Here is a 22,500-nt window from a genome sequence, read left to right on the forward strand (position 1 = left end):
AAATGTGTTTTGTGCATGTTCAGATCAAAGTAATTTAGAAGAAGTGGGTATTTTTGAGGGCCTGCCATCAAGTTTCTGTTGTTTTTTTAGGTAAGAAAAAAGGACCAGATCAACATTGAAACAAAGAATAAAACTGTGAGATTTATTGGTGAGCTTACCAAGTTTAAGATGTTCTCCAAAAACGATACTCTTCACTGTTTAAAGGTTGGTGTTGTGATAGTCCTGTATTCCTGTTTATGCTGCTAATGCATCCCCATCCTATTCCCCTTCACTTACCTGCTGCTCATGTTACCTGAATTCATTACATGGGATGTTTTAAACCTTGATGTCTGTGACTGCTGTGTATGAGGAGACTTTTATAGCTGCTATAGAAGTTAGAAGGTATAGAATTCCTTCCTCTTCTAATAGGAGGAATATATTAAAATAAACTTCTACATTTGGACATAACCAAACTGCTCATTGTTTTCTTTGGAAGTATGGCAGACATTGCTACTTATTAATCTGCTGTACGTTGCAAAACTTCCATTAATGTTTTTGTGGAGAAGGTAACAATAAGGGAGAGAGACTGGAGGCAAAAAGCATTTCAGTGATGCAAGGAGAGGCTTTTATGCCATTTTAGCCAGTGGTTTTGTTTGTTGAGGAACAAAACATGTCTGGAAAGCATTAAGCTCTATGCATATCATCTCACTTTGCATGCTGATAAACATTCAAACCTTGGTGTCAAGTCCCAAATTAAAAATAGGTATTAAAAAACAAAAGTGCCTTTAATAAAAGATGCTTGAGACTCACAGTTTAACATCACTTTCTATATGAATAGTTTTTGTTCATTGATTCCTGAAATATCAAAGCTGAATTCCTAAAGAAATTATAATCACTTATAATTTCACCTCTCTTGTCTATAAAATGCTGTAAAATGCAAAGCTGTATTAATTATAGTTACTGCTTAACTGAAAACAGTGCAGTTTAGGTGTGCTCTGAGGTTACTGTGCCCTTGTGCAGTGTTATTGGGTAGTTTGGGTGGGGTTTTTATGCAGGTCTTTCAAAACATCCTGTTCTTCTGAAGCCTAAATTTGGTGTCCATATACTGTTCTTATAAGAATTTTAAAATGAGATTAATCTTTTGAATATTCATAGAATAATTTGGGTTGGATGAGACCTTAAAGATCATCTGGTTCCAATTCCCTGTCTTGGACAGGGACACCTTCCTCCTAGACTTGCTTTCTCAGAATTCCATCCAAGAGACCTTGAACACTTCCAGGGATGGGGCATCTACAGCTTCTTTAGGCAACCTGTGCCAGGGCCTTGCCAATCCTAACATCTGATCAGTGAAATCCATTGGCATTTTTTCCATAAAGAATTTGTTACACCAGATAATGTCTGGTAGCTATAACTTAATGTTTTCTGCAGCTGAAAAAGATGTTTAACAAGCTGTGCTTTTATATAAATACATACCAGATGCTTCTGTCAGACTTCTCTCATCACCATATTGAAATGGCGTGTACCTTGCTGGAAACCTGTGGAAGATTCCTCTTCAGATCACCAGAGTCTCACCTAAGAACCAGTGTTCTTTTGGTAAGAAAAAACTTGTCTTACGGGGGAGGGTGCCATGGTCTGACTTAAAGCAATTACTTCTTTTTGAAACTGTTCTCGAGAACTCCAGTTGACCTAACAGCCTCTTCATGACTTGAAAGAAAATGTAAAAAGAAAAACTTCAATTTCTGAAGTAAAAAGCTATTGCTCTTGAACTACTAGTAATTCAGAGACAGGGCAAACCCAGAGGATGAGGTTGAAAGAATATTGTAGCTGTACCTGAACATGCCTGAAATAGTGTTTGAGGGGAAAAATAGTAGAGTGGAAGTGAAGACATTTGTTCAAAACATGGTTTCTATGCCCTGTATAATGATCTGGGGTTCTAAATGTCAAAAAGAGAAGCAGTTTTAGAAATAGAGATTGGGAATTAAGATTAGAATTGGGATTTGTAACTCTGAAAAAGTACTGGCAAAGACTTAAAAATAACAAGAACTGAATAAAAAAATAACAAGAACTGAATAATATATTTCTGACATGGGAGACAGTCCTAAAACTCTGTCCAGGGCAAGAGACCGAGTCAGACATGGTTGAAGAAGACTTTCAAAGATAGGTTCACTTTCTCTTAAACCAGTAGTCTCTCTTCTTGTGCTCTAATTAATGGAGAAGCAGTTGCATACTTGGGTAAATTGCTATACAATTCATTTTCCAAAAAATACTGTTTTTTTCTGAACCTCTTTGAATGTCAGAACATCTGTTGAGGTGGTACAGTCATGAGAGGAAAGAGATGGGCAAATGAACTGCCAGTTCCTTGGCTCCTGCTTTTTGTAGCAGTGTACTTTGTATCTTGAAAGGTTTGAATCTCAGTCCTCTAAAGGTTTGCCAGCTGATGTGTTGTATTGTGAAATATATTCCTTTCCATAATCAAGAATTTTTCCCCTGAATACTCAGTTCCATTATCTTTAAAAGACATTTTACTCATTGCTAGCACTTTCTGGTAGTTAATAAAAATTTTAGAAGTCAGGAAAAATTAAATGCTTATACCAGAGCTAGTTTTTGTAACTGACTGCTTTTAGTGTTATGCACTACAAAAATGCTGACTGTTAGCTGGATTGCTGGAATCTGCTGGATGAATGCTGAATATGGCTTAACTGTGAAGTGCAAGACAAACCACAAACACTGTTTGAATTACTGAGGCTTAAAGCCTCACAAGGTTTTGGATAAGTAGTCTTTTCTTATGCATTGAGGAACCAGGAGAAGGTGAAAGATGGCAAATAAGTTTGGAATATCTATTTATTGAGATGTAAAATAGGCAAAATAGAATTATATTCTTCATCCATCTTAATAGCTGCATCTTCTAACATTCCACTAAAAAACCTACAGAGATTAATTTTGTCTTAAATAATCTTAAACAAATTGGATCATAGTCTTATGGTACAATTTGGTGTGACCTCCGGAAAAGATTTCTCCCAAAGCAATCTGATAACAATCCTGTGGTAAAAATCTAATCAATTGTAAAGCTGATCTACTCTTATGGGTAGAATTAAGGCCTGTTGATCCTCTAAATAATTATTGATCCTAATCTTTACTGCTGATGATGTATTTTATAAAAAGATTCCAAACAGGCTGCATGTCTCCTATTAAAGACAATGTTGCTTTGTATTGGTGTGGAAAAAAGTAATAGTTAAGAATGGATTTTAAAAGTAATTAAGGAAAAATTACTTATTGAGAAGTAAAGTGTTTGTAAGAGCATTGCAACTTTAGTGACACTAAGCAACTTATTCTGTGAACATACCCTGGTTTTGTGCAACTGCTTCATGTTTTGCAGATTATTTAGTGATTCTTCTTTTATTAGGACAATGTTTATTTCTAGTAATGGTCATCTTGGCAAATCTTTCAAATTCAGTGTCATTTATATAATTTAAAATACTAATGTAAAACTAGATTGGCTTTAGGATTGATCAGGATTGATGAACTATTTGAATTAGATTATTTGAATTGGAGCTTTGAAAGGAAGATCAGCTTCATCTTGGTCTATGTTTCTGTAACATAATCGAGTTTAAATATCAAATACTTGTATTATGCCGTTGTGGTCTTGCTGAAAGAATATTTGAAATTCTGGTATTAAAAGCTTTCTGATGCATTTTTAATCATTTAACTAAGACAATGTCTTGAGCTTTAGGGCCAGATCACTTGTGTTAATAAAGATACAGAATTTAAACTGCACAGTGGCTTCCTTCTTGGTGTGACTGCTGTTACTGGTGTTGTTTGTACAGAAGGAGGCTGTGGCAAAGTAAATGCAGTTCATGTAGAACTGTGTTAATTCACTATAACAATAATGTGCTTCCAGGAAATTAAAAATTTCCATTTTGAACTGTCAGAATGAGTAGCAGGGCAGAGCAGTGCAGGTATTAAAGGGAAGCAGGAACAGTTTCAGTATCTTGCTATAATCTGATGTTTAAATGTCAGTTGTTAAATGCTTTCCAAAACTGGAATTCTCAGTATGCTTAGACTTTGATGAGTTGCTTCTTTCTTTTTTCCCTAATGGTCACAGATTTTCTTTTGAAATGCTTCTGCAATATATGCTATATGCAGAAAGATTGTGCTACTTGCCAAGAAGAAAAACCCAAACAGTTTTAATATTTTAACATGGATACTTTAACGTTGTTTTGGTCTGTTTTTATCAAAGGAAAAACAGAAACCTAATCTTTAAATGTAGTGATTTACCTGTGTAGTTCTTAATTTTAGCCTAGTAAAAGAATGACCCAAAGTAGCTGATGGGCTTCAAGCACTTTGGACCACAGGTCTTGCTTTTTTCTTCTGAATTGCATCAAGGTTTTTGTCACTACAAACAGTGTAGTGTTTTAATTCCTCTTTCCTGCCTGTCTGATGCCTTAGCTGAAAAAGGACTGAAACAGTTTCTTGAAATGCTGAGGATTTTTAATAAGTAGAGATTAAGACTAATACAATCCACTTACAGTTAGAACACACACTCGAGACTGCTCAAAACCCAATTAATTACAGTCATGTTGAGACTTCTTGTCTCTTCTGGGAAGACACATTTTAGTTACGAACTATTATTTACAGTGTAATGTATAACTTTTTATAACAGAAAAATATATAAATTGTGTAGGTTTAGAGGATTTAAAATGTTATTTGCAAGCCCTTCCGCCATTTTCTCTGTTTTGCTTCACTTTGGCCCATTTCATTTTTCTGTTTATAATGTAGCATGGCAAATGCTTTTAAGGCAGCAAAGGTGTATTTTCTCTTGATCTATCTAGAAAAGGTGAAACACTTTCAAAGGTAACATTAACATATATGACATGGTGAAGTTTGGGAATTTTCTACTCTAAGTGTTTTTCCCCACATAAAACAATTTATGTACTCAGTTGTTAAGTGCTGTGCATCTGTTAGGTGCCTGTAGGAAAATGTGCTGTTACTGACAGAAATTTCCCATTTGGAAAGGAACAGTCTCACAGGGAATCAAAGGAAAGACCATTTGTGTCGTGGAAAAGGTTAAGAATGAAATGCCTTAGGGTTGCTGTCAGCTGGAGACCTTCCTGTTGATCGATGACTAAAATCCAGGAGGAAACTTAACGTTATTTGTTGGCTTACTGTGTTACACAAAGCTACTCTTCCTCATTGAATTAGCAGCTGAAACTCAGGGTTATGGAGCTGTTTGAGTACATTGACATTTCAGTTGAACTGAAATGTCTGCCTTATAAAAGTAATTTTAAATTATTCAGGTTTAGTGGAAAGGCCACCAGCATGAAAAATCGTGGTTTCTCACCAGTAATCAAAGGAGGTTTAAACTCTTGGTTGGTTTACAGGACTGCCTGAATGGATATACTAATATTTGTGTGTAGGGATGAAACAGTACTTACATGTTAATTTTGTTTATCTATTTGGAGTTATAAATTACTGTGTAGCCAACCTCTAGCAGCTAATAAAGTTTATACAGGTCCAGTTTCCTGGTGAACCACCATAGGAGCACTTACAGAGTTACACTTATATACATATAATTACACAGATGCATACTAAAAAGTAATTTAATAATGGAATTAAGCTCATCTTTAACTGTAAAAATCAGCAGCTTAGAACTGCTTTTTTTGGATAAAATAAATTTTTAAACCCCAAAAAACAAGCCTTTACTTATACATCTAAAGTGAAGTATGGAGAAAAGATTTTACTAAGTGACAAAAATCCGGACAATCATAACAATTAAGCACAGTAATTAATGCTAAGTCTTACTTGTCTGATTTTTCCTGAAATATTACTTTATGGTAGATCCTGTTTTTCTTGCAGTTGATTCTGCTTTGGTAAACAGCAGTAATGGAGCATGGAATAAGGCAAATTCTGTTGTCTAAACCTTTGGAAATTCATATAAACCATCAGAAATTCTCTGGAGTTACATGCTGATGTAAAAAGTAGATTGCCAGTCTTATGATAATTCACTGTGTTTGTGTCAAGACATCAGTATTTCAGCTACTTTAGTTAAATAAAATCTAGTTAAATAATGTTTTAATCAGTAGTCTTAGGAACCGTTTATCTGAACAGTAGCACTAACATTTTGAGTTAAATACTTCTCAGAAACCTTTTTTACCACATGTGAGCCATTATAAAAAGAGGGATCATAAAGAAAAATGACTGTGGAAAGAGCAACACAAAGCCATATATATTTACTTTATCTTTTTTTCTCTCTACCCAAGCTTTTAACTTACTTTTCTGCAACCTTTCATATTTGCTGTATCCCAAATGTAACTCTTAAAGCCTTTGGCTTGAAAATGTGGTATGTCAGCATCTCTTAACTGGTCATTTGCATTTGTTTCCAGGAACAAATGATGAGGAAAAAACAAGCAATGCATCTTGATGCACGCTATGTTACAATGGTAGAAAATGCCTATTACTACTGTAATCCTCCTCCAGCTGAAAAAACTGTGAAGAAAAAACGTCCTCCTTTGCAGGAATATATCCGTAAGCTTCTTTACAAGGATCTCTCCAAGGTCACCACAGAGAAGGTAAATCCTTTCAAAATCTTCAATGCAGTTTTTACTGAAAGTGGTGTAGTAGTAACTTTGGAAAAGGTCTGGGGAGAGCTATGGTTTTTTCAGTTGCAAGGAAGAGGGATCCTTTTTTTATTCATGAATAAAATGGTTAATTTCTTTTATTGGAACATAGTTGTGGACCTGTGTTCTCAACAGCATCACATGCCGAACAAAGGGAGAGTGAGATGAGAATCATTGTGTTCTGTACATTGTATTGGGATAATAAGGGACAAAAGGCTTCAGTTAAATACAGACTGTGAGGGCAAGGAAATTATGGAACAGCCTTGGACAACTTGATCTGCTCAAGGACAGCAGTTGGGTTATGTACATAGATTCTTCCATAGCCACTGCAGGTCTAGAGGATGCCTGGAAGGGAGAACAAAGTTGTTTGCAGGTGCTTACAGGAATTTCATCCCAGCCAGGAGAGGGGGGAATGACAGGGAGCATCTTGATATTTTACCTGCTAAAATGTGAAGCTTGTCTTAAAATTTGGTTTAGGTCCTGAGACAGATGCGCAAGCTGCCTTGGCAGGATGCAGAAGTTAAGGACTATGTTATATGCTGTATGATCAACATCTGGAATGTGAAATATAATAGTATTCACTGTGTAGCCAACCTCTTAGCAGGGTTGGTCCTTTACCAGGAGGATGTGGGAATTCATGTTGTGGATGGAGTACTAGAGGATATTCGACTAGGAATGGAGGTAAACAATCAGTATCCTTGCTAAGCTATACTCATCTACTTATGTTGAATGGAAAACAAAAATAATTGTACTTAAAGAAAGGAATCCTTGGATTCTCTTTTTTTTTGTTTGGGTCTGATGGCTTTTCTACCTCAGGTACTTGCTTTGTATAGGTTTATCTAAATTAATACAATAACTGTGCCCCAACAAAAAAAAACCCAACAAAACCAAACTAACATTACTTAAGACAATTCTTTTCCCTCCCTTATCATAGTAAGGCCATGGAATTTATTCTTTGACAGTGTAGACAGATTTACACAACTTCCAGTAACTTTGGAAACCAGTCCATATTTTAAAAGCCGTTATATTTACAAGATTTCTCTAACTGAAAAGTCATCATAGATTGAGTGTATGCTAAATGTATTGGAACTTACTAGCTGACCAACTTTCATAACTACTTTTTAATGTTTACTTTTGTGTAATGTATGTAGCTATAAATAAGCATCTTTTATTATAAGAAGTTCTGTCAACTTTTTTATACACCTTTTTCCTTTGTAAAAGGTTGGTTGGGGTTGGGTTTTCAAATTTTCTGTTGTGTCTGTATGATAGAGCGAATTTTCTTGTTCTTTTTTGATAAAGGTTAATCAACCAAAGTTCAACCAACGGCGGATCAGCAGTGCCAAGTTTTTGGGGGAACTTTACAATTATCGAATGGTGGAGTCAGCTGTAATATTTAGAACTCTGTATTCCTTCACCTCTTTTGGTGTGAACCCTGATGGCAGTCCTAGTCCACTGGACCCTCCAGAACATCTTTTCAGAATCAGACTTGTCTGTACTATCCTTGATACCTGCGGGCAGTATTTTGACAGAGGATCCAGCAAGCGAAAACTTGATTGCTTCCTTGTATATTTTCAGGTATTCTAAATTTTATGCAGATCTGTAAAGTTCTTTAACAAGCTATTATAAGTCAGTCTGGTACATATTTGTCTCACTGTTCTCTAACTCTGTAATTTGTAGAAGCTTGTATGTCTGGTAGCAGTTTTAGTTTCAAGTAATATGTTGAGTTATACCAAAATGATCTGGAGGCACTCAGTGCTCACATAGGAGTTTGCTGAACTTGAAGAAGAGATTATTTAGGCTGCTGTCCTCAGCTGATGGTTTTCGTAGAGAAAGAGGAGTCACATACTTCTCATGCCTGCACAGTGAGAGGATGAGAGGTAATGGGCACAAGTTGCAGCAAAGAAAGTTCTGACTCAATAAATGTAATGAAGTGGAGAAAAGATTTCATAATGAGTGTTTAAACACTGAAATGAGGAATTCCAGACCATGGAATTCATGCTAAAACTTGCTGGATTTAATTTCTTTTTCCTTCTGCTTTTCTCTATAATTTATACTAAAACAAGGGTATTGAAAAACTAAAATTAAGGTGATAGCTTATTTCAAACCCTAAGGGTACAAAGTCACTCATCTGCATGCAAGGTGTAAAGTGGTGTGTTGAAGTGTAGAACCTCTGAATGGTTTGGGTTGGAAGGGACCTCAAGGATCGCCTCGTTCAAACCCCTTGCCATAGGCAGGGACACCTCCCACTGGACCATGCTGCTCATGGTATGATACAGTCTGATTTTTAAATGCAAAAAGAAATGTTTTGGGGAAGATGCAATTATATTTCTGTTACACCTAATAATTTCAGCAAGCCATCCTCTTGAACATGTCATCTTTTAAATAAGATTCTGTTATTCATACTTCATTTTCAGATGCAGTTTTTGCAGCACCTTAGTTCTCATGTTCTACTGTTAGGTTCACTTAAAATTGGCATTAATTTTTCACTTTAAGAGGTATACGTGAATTTGTTGTAAAGCAAACTGGATAAGGCAATTGAAGCTGGCTGCAGTCTACAGGTTTTTTTAATGATGTTTTCCCCCTTTTCCTCATAATATGCCTTTGGGGAAATTAATTTTATTGAAAATATTTGGGGGAAGGAATCAAAATCTGGCTGGTTGTTAAATGGTCATCTCTTGTAGAAAGAGTTTACCATGGGAAGGCACTTTCTTGTCAGGGCTTTTTTGTTTAGTCTTCATACTTTTAACAGTAGTTATGATTCTTAATGTTTGTGATATCCAGTATTATCAAACAAGTTCTAGTGATATCAAAATATCTAACAGTTGTATGAAATAGGAGAGTAGTGACATGAAAGCTTTTGCATTTTTTACTGTGCAAACACGACATTTTAAACTTCATAACTTAAATCGTTTATAAACTTCAGTGTGCGTATAATTGATTTCAATATTTGGTATTCTAGCGCTATGTGTGGTGGAAAAAAAGTCTGGATGTTTGGACAAAAGACCACCCTTTTCCTATAGACATAGACTATATGATCAGTGATACACTGGAACTGCTGAGACCAAAGATAAAGCTCTGCAATTCTCTGGAAGAAGCTGTCAGACAGGTGCAAGACTTGGAACGAGAATTCCTAATAAAATTGGGTAAGAAAATGTGCAAGGGAAGTAAGGTATTTTTGACAATTCCTGTAATTCTTAAAATTGTCTCTTTATGTTGGTAATAGGTAACTTTTGTTACTGTTAGGATCATTTATTCTCATGATAGAAATGTTTTTGTACCTTTTTTGCATATTTCTTTCTAATCATCATAGATACCATACAGAATCTTCATAGCTCTAAAGTAATAGATGTTGTAAAAATAGTCAATATGAATACTCTTAATATAATGATATTTGGAGAGCAGAAGTGTGTGTCTGTGTGTTTATTAATTTATGGAGTCACATGGTGCAAGTTAGGAGAAAGAAAATCATTAATCAGCAAAATGGAGGAATCAAACTAATTTCAGGAGAAAACAATGGGGCTGGCAGCACAGCTGTGTTGAAAATAGACTGATTAGTGAGTATTTAAACTGTTATCATCATATTAATCTTTAAATCTCTTTAAAGCTCTACATATCCGTTCTTAGAAAATGTTGGCTACTACTGTACTCAGTGTTAAATTGAGTTGTTTTCTAATCTTCCATTTTTATTTGAAAACAAACTTGTTCATTAAAAGATTTTATATTTAAAGCTTGCACTTTTTAAGTGTTAATTAGAGCACTTCACCAACTTGCACACATTCAATTTTTAAGAATATGGGATGAATATTAATATTTCAGTGGGATGAATGTGTCTAATAATCACATAAAAGGTGGCAACTTCTGGTTTAGGAGGAACTTTTTTTTAAATTATAATATTTATGTAATTGACATGCCTTGAAATGCCCTATGTAGTAACTGAAAAGCAGATTGGAATTCCCCTATGGTGTGATCTGAACTCATGGTTTTCATGCTCTCAAAATGATATATCAAAAGAAAAGATATACAATGAGTTATTTAAACTGTAATATTCTTTTAAAAGTTACTCAGCACTTCCTTCCTATAAATAACAGGAGCTTCACAAAACTTTATATTGATGGCTGACCCTAAGTGCATTTGGTCTAATGTCAAAAAAGGAATGACAACCAGAATAATGACTGTGTTGACTCCTCAGTAAATTCCTAGAGAAACGAGGAAACTAGTTCCAGGCCACTGGAAGTCTAGACATCAGCAATTCTCTGGAGGATTAAGTGGCTTTTAAATTAAGAAAAGAAGGAAGAAAGAATGTATGAGAACAATAGTGTATGCTGAAAATTTGGGGGTTTTGCAGTGGGTGACTTAAACATTGCAATAGTCATTCTCTAAAAACAGATCTTAATTTTTTTCCTGAATCAGAACCATGCTCAATTCTTAAATACATTCTGATTGAAATCTCTTATCTAAGACTAAATTTGACACTGAAACACTGGAAAAAGCTAAGACTAATTTTTCAGTTCTGTGGAAATGGTACAGATAATCTAATAGATTGAAGGATGCATTACTGAAAGAAAGGAGATATTTATGTTTGATATTTTACATGCAGTGTAAACTAAAACATCTTGAAGGACAGAAGGCAAGCAGGTCAGCAAGAGAAACTGCAAGATGAACTAAACCCACAGTGTAAGAGTGCCAGAGCTGTCTGCAAGGAGGATGAGCACACCAGACAGTACTTGTGGAAGAGACTTTGCTTTCCTAGAGATTTCATATAGGCACCTACATCCTCATATAGGTTCAAGTGCAGCCTCAGAGCATTAGGGGAGAATCATAAAGGTTTATTATAGGCAGGGAAAATTGTTGTTTCAAAACTGTTAATTGACAGTAGAGGGAAGTACTGCAGCAAAAGACTGCAGGGGCTTCCTGTCTCTGATCCTGCTGGTTTTGTGCAGTCTCTGTAGTTTGGTAACCAGATTTTGTTGCATGTGTCAGTAGGGCCCACATTTAGTTTGAGGATGTTTTGAGGCAGTTTGCACAGCTTCTTCTATCCTCTGGGAGATTTTAAACATTCTCTCTAATATTTTCCTCCTTTTCTGACAGGACATTATTACCCTTTATGTCTAAGTTAACTATATAGGAAATGTTTCATTCAGAAGTCAAGTATTATTACCAATGGGAAGTTACAGTACTCAGTAACAATGGACTTCTGAACTGATCTTCCATGTATAACTTTAGTGGTTATATATGTTCTAAGGTTCTAAATTTTTCTCTTTTTCCAAATTCAAGGAATTGTGAATGACAAAGATTCCAAGGATTCCATTACAGAAGGAGAGAATTTGGAAGAGGATGAAGAAGAGGAGGAAGGTGGAGCAGAGACAGAGGAACAATCTGGAAATGAAAGTGAAGTAAATGATCCAGAAGAAGAGGTGAACTTAATCATTTACCTTGCCTCATGTAAAATAAGTGATTTTGATTGATTGTTGCTTTCTGAAGCTCTTCTAAGTCAGAGTTAGCAGGTGAAATCTGGGTGTGCACAGCCCAGTCAGTACTGTGAGGATATCATCCAGTTCTGTGGATGTGGAAAAATGAGTGTCTGAGGCTTATTCCTTATTTTGGCAGAAACTTGAACCTGATAGCTTTGCTCAGGCCATGTGCTGCTTCTCAGCAAGAAGACACCTTCAGTTTTTTGGCATGAAAAAAACTCGCTTTCTGATGACTTTTTTTATCTGTTGTAGAAGCAAATGTATTGACTAAATGTCAAAGCAGTCATTAGGAAAAAATAACAGGTGTTCAGGATATGTCTATGCAATATGAATAAATAAAAGATTTGTGGAGCATGAAAACCTTCCTTGTTTACTGTGCTAATAATATTTTCAATCAAAAATGTTGGAGCCAATAAAAAAACCACAAGCACGTAGAAATTCTGACTTGTCAGTATGACACAGCAAAGTTGACATGATAATGGTATTGTTACAAGAAAATGAGTTCATCAAGGAAATACAGAACAGTTCTTCTCCATATGTTTGGGCTGGTTGATTTACTAATAAGCTTTCTTTCAATAGATATCTCTCAGCATTAAAGGTCCTGAAGTTTGGCTGGGTTTGTGCCTTCACCCGTAAATTAGTATCAATAGAATCAGAAACAATTGCAGGGTAGGGAAGGCACCTCTGGAGATCTTTGTATTTCCCTTTTTGACCTTCATGAGTTCTTGCCAATCCATTCCTCCAGCTTGTGGAGTTCCCTCTGAGTGGCAGTGTGTATCAGCCACCAGTCCCAGTTTTCTGCTGTACATTTGTGAAATTAGTAATAAAGCTGAGTGAGTTCAGACTGAAACATTAAATAAAAACCAAACAAATTTACAAAGACTTAACTAAGCAACATGAAGAGTTTATGGAAATGTTTGAGGAACCAGCTGTCCTTCTTGTTTTAATATAGTCAGCAGTTAAAATTGAATGTTTCAGGAGGGCTCTGACAACGAGGAAGAAGAGGGTGAAGAAGAGGAGGAAGAGAACACTGACTATCTTACAGACTCCAATAAGGAAAATGAAACCGACGAGGAGAATACAGTATGTATTGAGCTGGAGATAAATGAATTGAACTTGCATCTTTGGTTTTCTTTACTCAATGTTTTTTCCCAGTGCTGCTTATAACATATCTGGAAAAATACAGAAAGGACACTTCCTGCTATTCTTTCAAATACATTTTATAGCTTATTTTCATGTATGCATACTTGGGTTATTACCTTTTGAAAATTTTTTATGCTGTCAAATTTACTACAACATATTTTCTCTGTAAGCTTTCACAGGTAGCTAGACTGGAAAACACTGTGTAAATTATGGTTTTGCAATGTCAGCAATAGTAGCAAACTGGTAGGATACAACAAGGCAAACCAGTTACACTCCACTAGATCTCAAAACAGAAAAGGAGACAAGCCAAGAAGTGTTGGTTTGTACACCACATTTGTATACAAATTTTGGATTGACAGATTATGTTTGCAGCTAAAGAACCCTTCGGGTTGAGCCTGAATTAGAGTTACATAGTAAGGAAATAATGAACATTGTAGAACAATGTGTTACAGTGCTGACTTCTGACATTTTTTTTGTCATGTTGTGCTTTCCAAATAATTGGAGAGTAGCCTTTGCCCTGAAAATATCATCTAACTTTATTAACTTAATGAAAAATATAATTAAAACAGTTGTCTTAAGGATAGAGACCTTTTTTTATTGTTGCCACATCTTGAATGTGTCCATGCATCTACACACACACACACACACACACACAAGTCTGTCAGAATGTTATGAGTGACCATATATCAGGAAATATGCCTTTCAAGAAAATAATGAAGGCTGATAACTTCTTTCTTGAACAATTTGGTTCTATAAACCTTTTGATTGTCTATTATATGGAAGCAATAAGGATATTTTCTACTTCTATGAATACTGAATATTCATATTTCTGAATGTAATGTAATGGATGATTTTTTTTTCCATTGCAATAGGAAGTAATGATTAAAGGAGGAGGACTGAAGCATGTCCCTTGTGCAGAGGATGAGGACTTCATTCAGGCCTTGGATAAGATGATGCTGGAAAATCTTCAGGTATGAATAGTTATTTTCTTATTTTAATGTACAGCTAAGTGTAGTTGATTTTTCCTTGAAGTAAATAAGTGATTATTGCTTAGGTTACCATACTAAAGGAATGAAAACTTTTTTTTTCCTTTGGTTTGGCGTCTTCTGTGCAGTTGACTTGTTTGGCTTTTAGTAAAATACCTGTTAATTGTATTGTTTGCCCAGTGACATACTGACATATATTTTACAGAATGAGTAATGAATGCAGCAGGATACTGTGCAAAATTTCTGACACTACCTTAGTTTTAATAGACTTAAAATGCAGATATATTTAAATTTACATAAGCTTCTTGTACTTTGTTTTCTTAGTCACATCTGGTAAATATTTCAGTATTGAGTATAGCAAGTCCTGTATAATAAATGTATTAATAAGATGTACAAAAAAATCCTGAATTAAGAATGCATGTTCTACAGTGTGTCTCATCAGGTCTCTAGATTTATTTCCCTAAGAAATTATCCTGTAACTTTCTTCTTCATAAACAAGGAAAACAAAAGGAAAATATAGTAAGCCTAATAAATGTAGTTATATATTACTTTATTTTCCTGGAAGGTTAAACCTTTTCTCTGTTGTGAAAATATGAATGTTGCCAGCCTGACTATGTCAACATCTGATCATTTATAGAATTCACTTTTTTTTCATAGCAACGGAGTGGTGAATCTGTTAAAGTGCATCAGTTGGATGTTGCTATTCCTCTGCATCTCAAAAGTCAGCTGAAGAAGGGCCCCCCACTTGGAGGTGGGGAAGGAGAGTCAGAGTCTGGGGACACAATGCCATTTGTCATGTTAACAAGAAAAGGCAACAAACAGCAGGTAAGGTGTATAGATACTGTTTAAATAAATCAAGACCTTTCACTTCAAAAAAAGTAACACTGAATTTTCTATTTCTTCTTTCATTTCTCCAAATCAGATACAGAAAAGTTCACTTTGACACATGGAAAATACCATATATAACTTCTTGGAATTCTTGGTTGTTAGTAGGAATGATGTAGAAAAAGTCTGTGGTCAGATTACTTTTTGCATTTGGTGATTCTCTCAGTAGGTCAGTGATATCTTGTATGTATTTTAGATATAGTTGTGGAAGATGAAGAGATGTGGTTGGTGGACTGCCACTGAATGTTGAAAGGACTAGAAAGAAAAATGAATATTCCAGAAATTCTAAGATTCTACAGCTTTTCCTGAAAACACTTTCAGCCTTAAATCAAAATATATGGTTATTGCTAAATTCCACTTCCTAAGTAACTGCCACTTGGCTGAATTTATTCAACTTGCAAAAAGAAAAAAGTCATTATCCCTGAAGACACTGTTAGGAGACTATTCCAGAATGCATGGAGAGAATCTCTTGGAGAAACTTAAATGGAAATCAGATTGATAAAACAAACCTAACTCCTTGCTTCATGCAGCTAAGCTGAAGATTAAGTATGTTAGTCTTGGCTCTTTTCTCCAGTGTATGTTTGAATTTTCCTAGCTCAGCAAATGCACAGTACACAAATCTCTACCTAACACATTCCATATGTATTTCTTGTCATGGTTTAGGGCTTTTAAAGGAATATTTTCTTTTTGGTTGAATAATTTGATGAAAATAAATTACTCTGAATTTATATGGAAAGCATACCCAAGGAATTGTTTTGTGCCATATATGTGAGCCTTTCAAGTGTTTAGATCCATGTCATTACTCGGTTTTTAGATTTGTTACCTAAATTGTGACAGTAGTATAAACCTGAACCAGGCTCCTTCTCTTTGTTTGTATAAAACACATTCCAAAAATCTGTGTAGGAAATGGTTATTCTGTTTTCCTGGAACTTCAGTGTGGTGTACAAAGTTCTACAAAAGCTCTAAGTGGGAGACTTTTGTGGTCATTGGCCTAAAAAGGGGGTTAAGAGAACTCCATTTTTAAAATAAAATTGTTTAGCTTTTTTCAGAATAATTTACTAGGAATATCTGTAGTTACAAAGGAATTTTTGGATCTTCATATTCCATGTAAAGGGGAAAGTATTGCAGAAATGTGACTTAGAAAGAAAGCAGAACTTGTTCAGGAGTTTTCCCTGCTCCTCCCCCAATATTTGGTTTTTGGAGTAGGCTTTTCCTGCCAAAACTCCTCTCAGTGTTTCTAGAAATGTAGAAAACAGTTGCTTTATAGACTACTTCAGCTCTTGAATTAATGAAAGGCTTCTTTGTCCATAGTTCTGTATTCAGGAAAAAAATGTGTTTTAGTACAGAGTTTTAATAGAAAAATAAACAGGAAAGAAGAGGTGGAGTTGAAAAGAAAATAATTATTCCTTCTTACAGTGCTTTATTTTAAATCTGAATGAGCAGAATGTGCAATGAGTTTTGAGGTGATTAATTGTTAAGTTATAGCTGTAAACTTTCAGCTTTTAAAAACAGTCCGAAGAAGTTTGCAGAAACCTGGGAAACTGTAACTTACTTCATCTGCACTGTCACCAGACTGATAAATGACATCAGCCTACATGCTTGCTCTGCTAGTAATGATTTCAGTCTCTGTGTTCTTTGTCAGTGGTGCTCCTGAAACAAGAAAATATTAGAAAAATGGAATGTGCTGTGCTTCCTTCCCGAGGGTAACATTTGGTAGTGGAGGTCCAGTTGCCAAATACTCAGTTGACATGTCAATGTCCACCCAGATTTTAGTGCAGCACTGACAAGTAGTTTTTTTGAAGTAACCCAAGAGCAACTGACTGATATTTACCAGATGCATATATCCAAATTAATGGTCATTGCAGGCTGATAGTGACAAGACACCATATTTTATCCTCAAGACTTTGAAAACTAGTAGCAGTTAGAACCTAACATGGTTATTTGAAATTAAGATGATGGCATTGTGATTTATCCATAAACCATGAGAGAGCAAGGGGAAATAAAGTTGGCATCATAAGGGATCAGAGCTGAGCTGTATCTAATACCATTTGGTGTTTCTGAGTCAGGAAGTTTTATGCCAGGTAGGTATGAACTAAAATGAGATATAGACAGTAAAAAGAAAGTCAAGAAATTTGGTTACTGCCTAAGACAAAAGATTTCCTTCCTTTTGAAAGATTTTTAGCAAGGCTCCATAAAAGAATGATATCCATGGAATGGGCAAATCTCTCCCTGAAAGTGGAATTTTTTAATCTCATTTATATCTTCATGTCTTTATCTCATGGCATTTTTGTAAAATCTGTGGTCTAGTCTCTGAATAATGATTTTTGGTCTTCCTTCAGTTTGACATCTTTAAAGTGAAATCCTGCATCCTGCCTCCATCTCACAGATTCAATAAGAGGTTTTTGATACACCTTTTCACTATATGCATATTGGAAATGTTTCAGTTGTTCAGTGATCATCATATCCTGTAGTAATTGTCATCAGTGACTGGATTTCAGGTGGCAACTGATTGCCTTGAGATAGTGACTCAGTGGTGTTTTGTTAATTGCCAGGCTGTTGTTTTTCTGTATCTTTTTCTCTCATTTACACCCTTCTATAGTTCAGTTTTCTTTTTCTAGTTTAAGCATCCTGTTTGAAAATACCAATCCCATTTAGCTGATAAATCAATAGAACAAAGAAAATATAAAGGACGTATTAAAATGGATGAGGAGCTTAATGGTGAAGCTGAGGAATGATTTTTATCATGAAATGCTGCTAATGGATTAGTTATTTGTGTAGTTTACGTAAAGTTCATTTGATAATGTCAGGGAACCTGCACAGCCTGCTCGGCAATAAGTAACCAAAGCTTACTTTGCTCTTGGAATTTCAACTTTCTTTTCTATTCTTCCTATCTATATTCAGTATAATATGCTATTACCTTTGCCCCAGCCCCCCAAAAAAATCTCATCTAAATGCATCTTGTAGTAGGTAGGGTTTAGGGATTTACTGTACCCAGGTTTTTCTCAGATCTTTGCAAGAGTCTGTCTTTACTGTTTTGAAGACAGTTTATTTTCAGGTGCTTCATCTGAGCCTTCTCACACTCACTGCTGCTAGTGAGGCATTACTGAGATACCTTGAGACTCTTTAGTGATAACTGCAGGTGGTGAGGATTTTGCTTTTACTCTAAATCTTCTCAGCAGAGGTTTTGATAATTTACCTCTCTCTGCAGCTTTTGACAGTGTAACAGAAATTTACTTCTGTTTAGGAAATTACTTCTGTTTCTTTGGAAATAGATCTCCCATGACGAGTAACAAGGAGCAGGATTCAAAGTAGTACATGGAATATTAAGAGTGGTCATTATTAAATGCATTAACCTTCTTATGGCATAGAAATGCTTATTTCTAATGGACATGGAGTTGAAGGAGGAAGTGAGATTTTTCTAAATGTTTGCAAACTTCAGCATTGAGGATTTTCTTAGAACTGTTCTTTCAGTTGTGGATAAAATTAAGAATTATTTCTCTGTGCTGGAACAACTGTAAAAAAAAAAGATATGTAGAAGTAACAAATTGGATTTTCTGAGTCTGGGGAAAAAGAAATCACCTTCCCTACACCTTCCTGAAAATAACAGCTGGATTTCCAGAGAGAGGGTACTTCTGTGGGAGTGCCAGTCTTACCTGGTGTGCCTTATGGCAAATCAGATAATGGGTCTTTAAATCAGAATGTGTAGTGGGCACATCTGGGTATGGGGGAGGAGGAAATGATCAGACACCATGGCTGTCACTAGACTAAGAAGCAGCACTGGGAACCAGAATTATTCTTAAGAGAAGAGTACTGGCCAGGGAATTCCAGGGAATGTTTGAAATGCTTGAAATGTTTTTCCTCTGTTTACAAGAGATAGTAGTAGATATGCTGCTCAGGGGGCTTCATCTCTTTGGAAGGAAGAGACCTGAAGAAGGGAGATACATCTTTCTGAACCAGCTGTGGTGCTTTTCTCTCAAGAACATGGCAATTCCCTGTGGGCAAGTCAGCTGGTATGAAAATAAGAAATAAAGCATATATCTGTGCCTTCCTAGGGAAAGACAGTTTTCTTCACTTGAATACTGTTTGTAATAGGTTTTGAACTTGGCCTTTTTTGTGTGTTCTCTGTGTCTTTAGCAGGTCTTGCAATTTCTCATGCTATTTTATGTGAAATAGAGGTTCAAAGCAAACCAACAACACACTTCACAGTAGCAACTTCTGTAGAAAGTACCTCATTGAAATAACCATAGCATTTCTGTATTTTGGATCGTTTTGTAATGGTTGGGTTTTTCCTCTGATGAGCACTTAAAAACTTTTTTTCATTTGCAGTTTAAGATCCTAAATGTACCGATGTCTTCCCAACTTGCTGCAAACCATTGGAACCAGCAGCAAGCAGAACAGGAGGAGAGGATGAGGATGAAAAAGCTCACTTTGGATATCAATGAGCGGCAGGAACAAGAGGACTATCAGGGTAAGAAAATCACCAAGGATTTAGTTTTTATTTTCAGGGGAGCCTTTGTGGATCTGCAGAAAGTGTTATTTGTGATGATTAGCAGCTGAAGTTCTAAATATTGATTTGGAGTACTTATGGGAAACCTTTATTTTGGTTTTAGTCATTTATTGTTTCCTTTTTGGTCTTTATACTTGGAGAAGTTTTTGTAATTGTTCCATGAAAAGGAATTTTCAAGTGGATCTCAAATTTCAGCGTTTCCATTTATTTTGGGAAAGGGGAAGAATTGAGATTGTTCTTTTAAAATTGAGGTTTTACAAAATCAATGTGATGTTTACTGCAAGGCAGTTGAGTTGGATACAAGATTAATTCTGTGTGACTTAAGGTCTGCTTTTAAACTATTAATAGGTGTTTTAGGTATTAATAATGTTTAGACTCCTTAGTCTTACTGAGAATTGCAAGTTGTGAGGTAACCTAGAGAGAAATACAAAATGTTACCTCAGCTTCATTTTGTAAAGGTTCTCAGAGTCCTCAAATCTGGAGCATAAGCATATATTAACAAAATGAGGGTTTTGTACAGATTACATGATTAATTTGTGTTTTGAATGTGAGTCAGGCACTTTGGAACCTGGGTAGATTGAAGCCAACAGTTAATACAGCAGATCATACAGTCCCCAAACAGGTGCACCTCATGTGTTTGGTTGTTGGGTGGTTTGTTTTGGGTTGTGCTTTTTTTCAGATTCAACTTCCTTTGTCTCACTCAGATAGTAAACAAAGCCAGACCAATAAAACTGATGTCTTACTGGTGCCATTTAACATCTCAAAAGTTTTTGCTCTACTTTTTTTTTTGTAAAGATGTTGTAGTCTGGTGATAATCACAGTGTAAGTAGTTAATTATCAGGAAATCTCATTTAAGGCATTTAGTGAAAGGTCATTGTTCATCAAGAAGTGGTAAATTGAAGCAGTTTTAATTTTAAAACACTATGGAATCCAGAACTTCTTGCAGAACTTTGATAGTATGAGAAGTAAACTTGTAAAAAGGAGTATCTTCCAAAGTGAGTACCTGCAGAGCTCTGAAGAGATAACACAATATATTCTTAGTGTTAAACATGGTAATTAGCTCAGAAACTTTCCTGAAGCACTCTGCTCTTATAAAGCCCATGTGTGAGAAAGGTAGAGACTCCAGAATTAGACATTTTAGTGCTTCTCTCAGACTTTTTTTGTGTTTTTCTTCATTAGATACTTCTAATATTTCTACTGGTCAAGGCATTTGGGTCATACCATTGTATGACTTTGATATCTAAAATGAACCTGTTTAATCTAAGACAGGTTCTAATCTAATATTGTGAACAATCGTGCTGTATATCCAAAAAAGGATCACATTGATTTATTTCTGTTGGACAAAATCAGACAACTGATATGAATTGATAACTGGAAATTGGCTTTTTTTATTTTCTCATAGATTTTTATTTAGTCGCTGTGTATAAAGCAATAGAGGAAGGAGGTCAACACAAAAGCTAAAGGTTTTTCCATAAATAATATTCATTTTAAAAACAGCTTTTGATGCATCTTAACCTGGGTAATATACAGAGTAAAACTAAACTAAGAAGGACCTTTCAATCAGGCTAAATTAAACAGGCCAAATTACATTCACCTTTAGAAGAATTTTTAATTTAGATTTTGTGCAGTTGATTGTTACTTTTGAAGAGTCATCCTGTCTGTGACAAGTCGGTACCTACTCATTGAGTGAAAGTGTTGGGTTTAAATTTCTGTTTCAAGCTTTGAAATTACCACGAAGGAAGAATTCTCAGTTTCTGGAAGAATGCCTCAGGGTCGTCCCAACCTTTGCACATGTACTTGTTCTTTTCATCTGCACAGGGTAGCTAATAGATGGAAATTCACCAATGTACTTCAAAGTAGTATCAGATAAAGATTTAATGTTTCAGCAAAGCTTAGTATATTACAAACATTTTTTAATTTAAAGAACTATTAGGAACTTGGGTGGTTCTTTAGTTTAGACTGGTACTTTTCTGTGCAGATTATTTTTTTCCTTCACTAAAGAACTAAGGAGGTTTGGTGATGTGCCTCCAGCCTAGAAAACACACTGTGCTCCCCTGCCATCTCTGCCTTCTGTTACATTCTCCAGTCTGAATTTCCCAGTTCCATATTTCCTTTCACCTGGTGTGTGGAAAACAGAAGCAGATGTGCATGTATTTGTTCATTCACTGCTTGCTGTTCACACCTGTCTGGCAGGGCACCCTCATCTGGCTTTCCTCCTGAGTCTCCTCATTGTCTCCAGAGCTCTCTCCTGGCTCACGGGGTTTGGGGAGGCTGATGTTTCCTGATGTGTACAAACATGGGCTGTCAGTGTGTTCAGTGCCTGCCTTGGCCAGGTGCTGAATTCAGTGTACAGAACATGGATACAAGGGTCACTGACTGTTGACACAGATATTGAATCAGTCACAGTTTCCCAGTTTCTCCAAGACTGGGTGGAGAACTTCACTGAACATTTCACCAGAATATTGTAAATGGTGAGGGAACCTCATTAGTGTCTCTAGTTTGGCCCCACTGAGAGCAGTGTGTGTGCAGCAGGTGATGGGTGTGTGACTCCAATGAGATTACCAGAGATTGGAGAACCAGACAGAGCAGACTTTCAAACATAATCTATTTAACAGCTCATTCCACTTTTCCCCTTCATTTATCCCATCTGTCTGTTTGCTGAGTAATGTAGATCCCTGCTCAGGTGGACTGTAGGAATACTTTCCATTAGAGGCATTAACAGATTGGCAGAGGTTACCTCCTATGATGTATGTGTAATTATATTGGCTACTTAATAAGCATTAAGCTAGCCTGGTAAAGAAACATTTTTTTTATCATTAAAAATGAAAGTTTTAGAAATTAAGTTTTACCAAATGTCAAAATACAATACTATCCTAATTTAAATTGCCTGTAAGTTGGCTGTCCAAGGCTAAACT

The 22,500-nt window shown here is 35.7% G+C and overlaps 1 protein-coding gene across 1 annotated transcript in view; it reads left to right on the plus strand.

Moving 5' to 3' along the window:
• UPF2 (UPF2 regulator of nonsense mediated mRNA decay) overlaps nucleotides 1–22,500 on the plus strand; it is a 52,163-nt gene that overhangs the window by 22,266 nt on the left and 7,397 nt on the right. The window contains exons 10-20 of the mRNA XM_021530978.2: nucleotides 91–204; nucleotides 1,456–1,572; nucleotides 6,360–6,545; nucleotides 7,071–7,274; nucleotides 7,893–8,168; nucleotides 9,553–9,736; nucleotides 11,868–12,007; nucleotides 13,043–13,147; nucleotides 14,080–14,178; nucleotides 14,851–15,018; nucleotides 19,405–19,546. Coding sequence (XP_021386653.1) covers nucleotides 91–204; nucleotides 1,456–1,572; nucleotides 6,360–6,545; nucleotides 7,071–7,274; nucleotides 7,893–8,168; nucleotides 9,553–9,736; nucleotides 11,868–12,007; nucleotides 13,043–13,147; nucleotides 14,080–14,178; nucleotides 14,851–15,018; nucleotides 19,405–19,546 — 1,735 coding nt within the window. The remainder of the gene's footprint in view (nucleotides 1–90; nucleotides 205–1,455; nucleotides 1,573–6,359; nucleotides 6,546–7,070; nucleotides 7,275–7,892; nucleotides 8,169–9,552; nucleotides 9,737–11,867; nucleotides 12,008–13,042; nucleotides 13,148–14,079; nucleotides 14,179–14,850; nucleotides 15,019–19,404; nucleotides 19,547–22,500) is intronic.

Source organism: Lonchura striata, chromosome 5 (assembly GCF_046129695.1).
Source record: "Lonchura striata isolate bLonStr1 chromosome 5, bLonStr1.mat, whole genome shotgun sequence".
NCBI classification, from domain to species: Eukaryota; Metazoa; Chordata; class Aves; order Passeriformes; family Estrildidae; genus Lonchura; species Lonchura striata.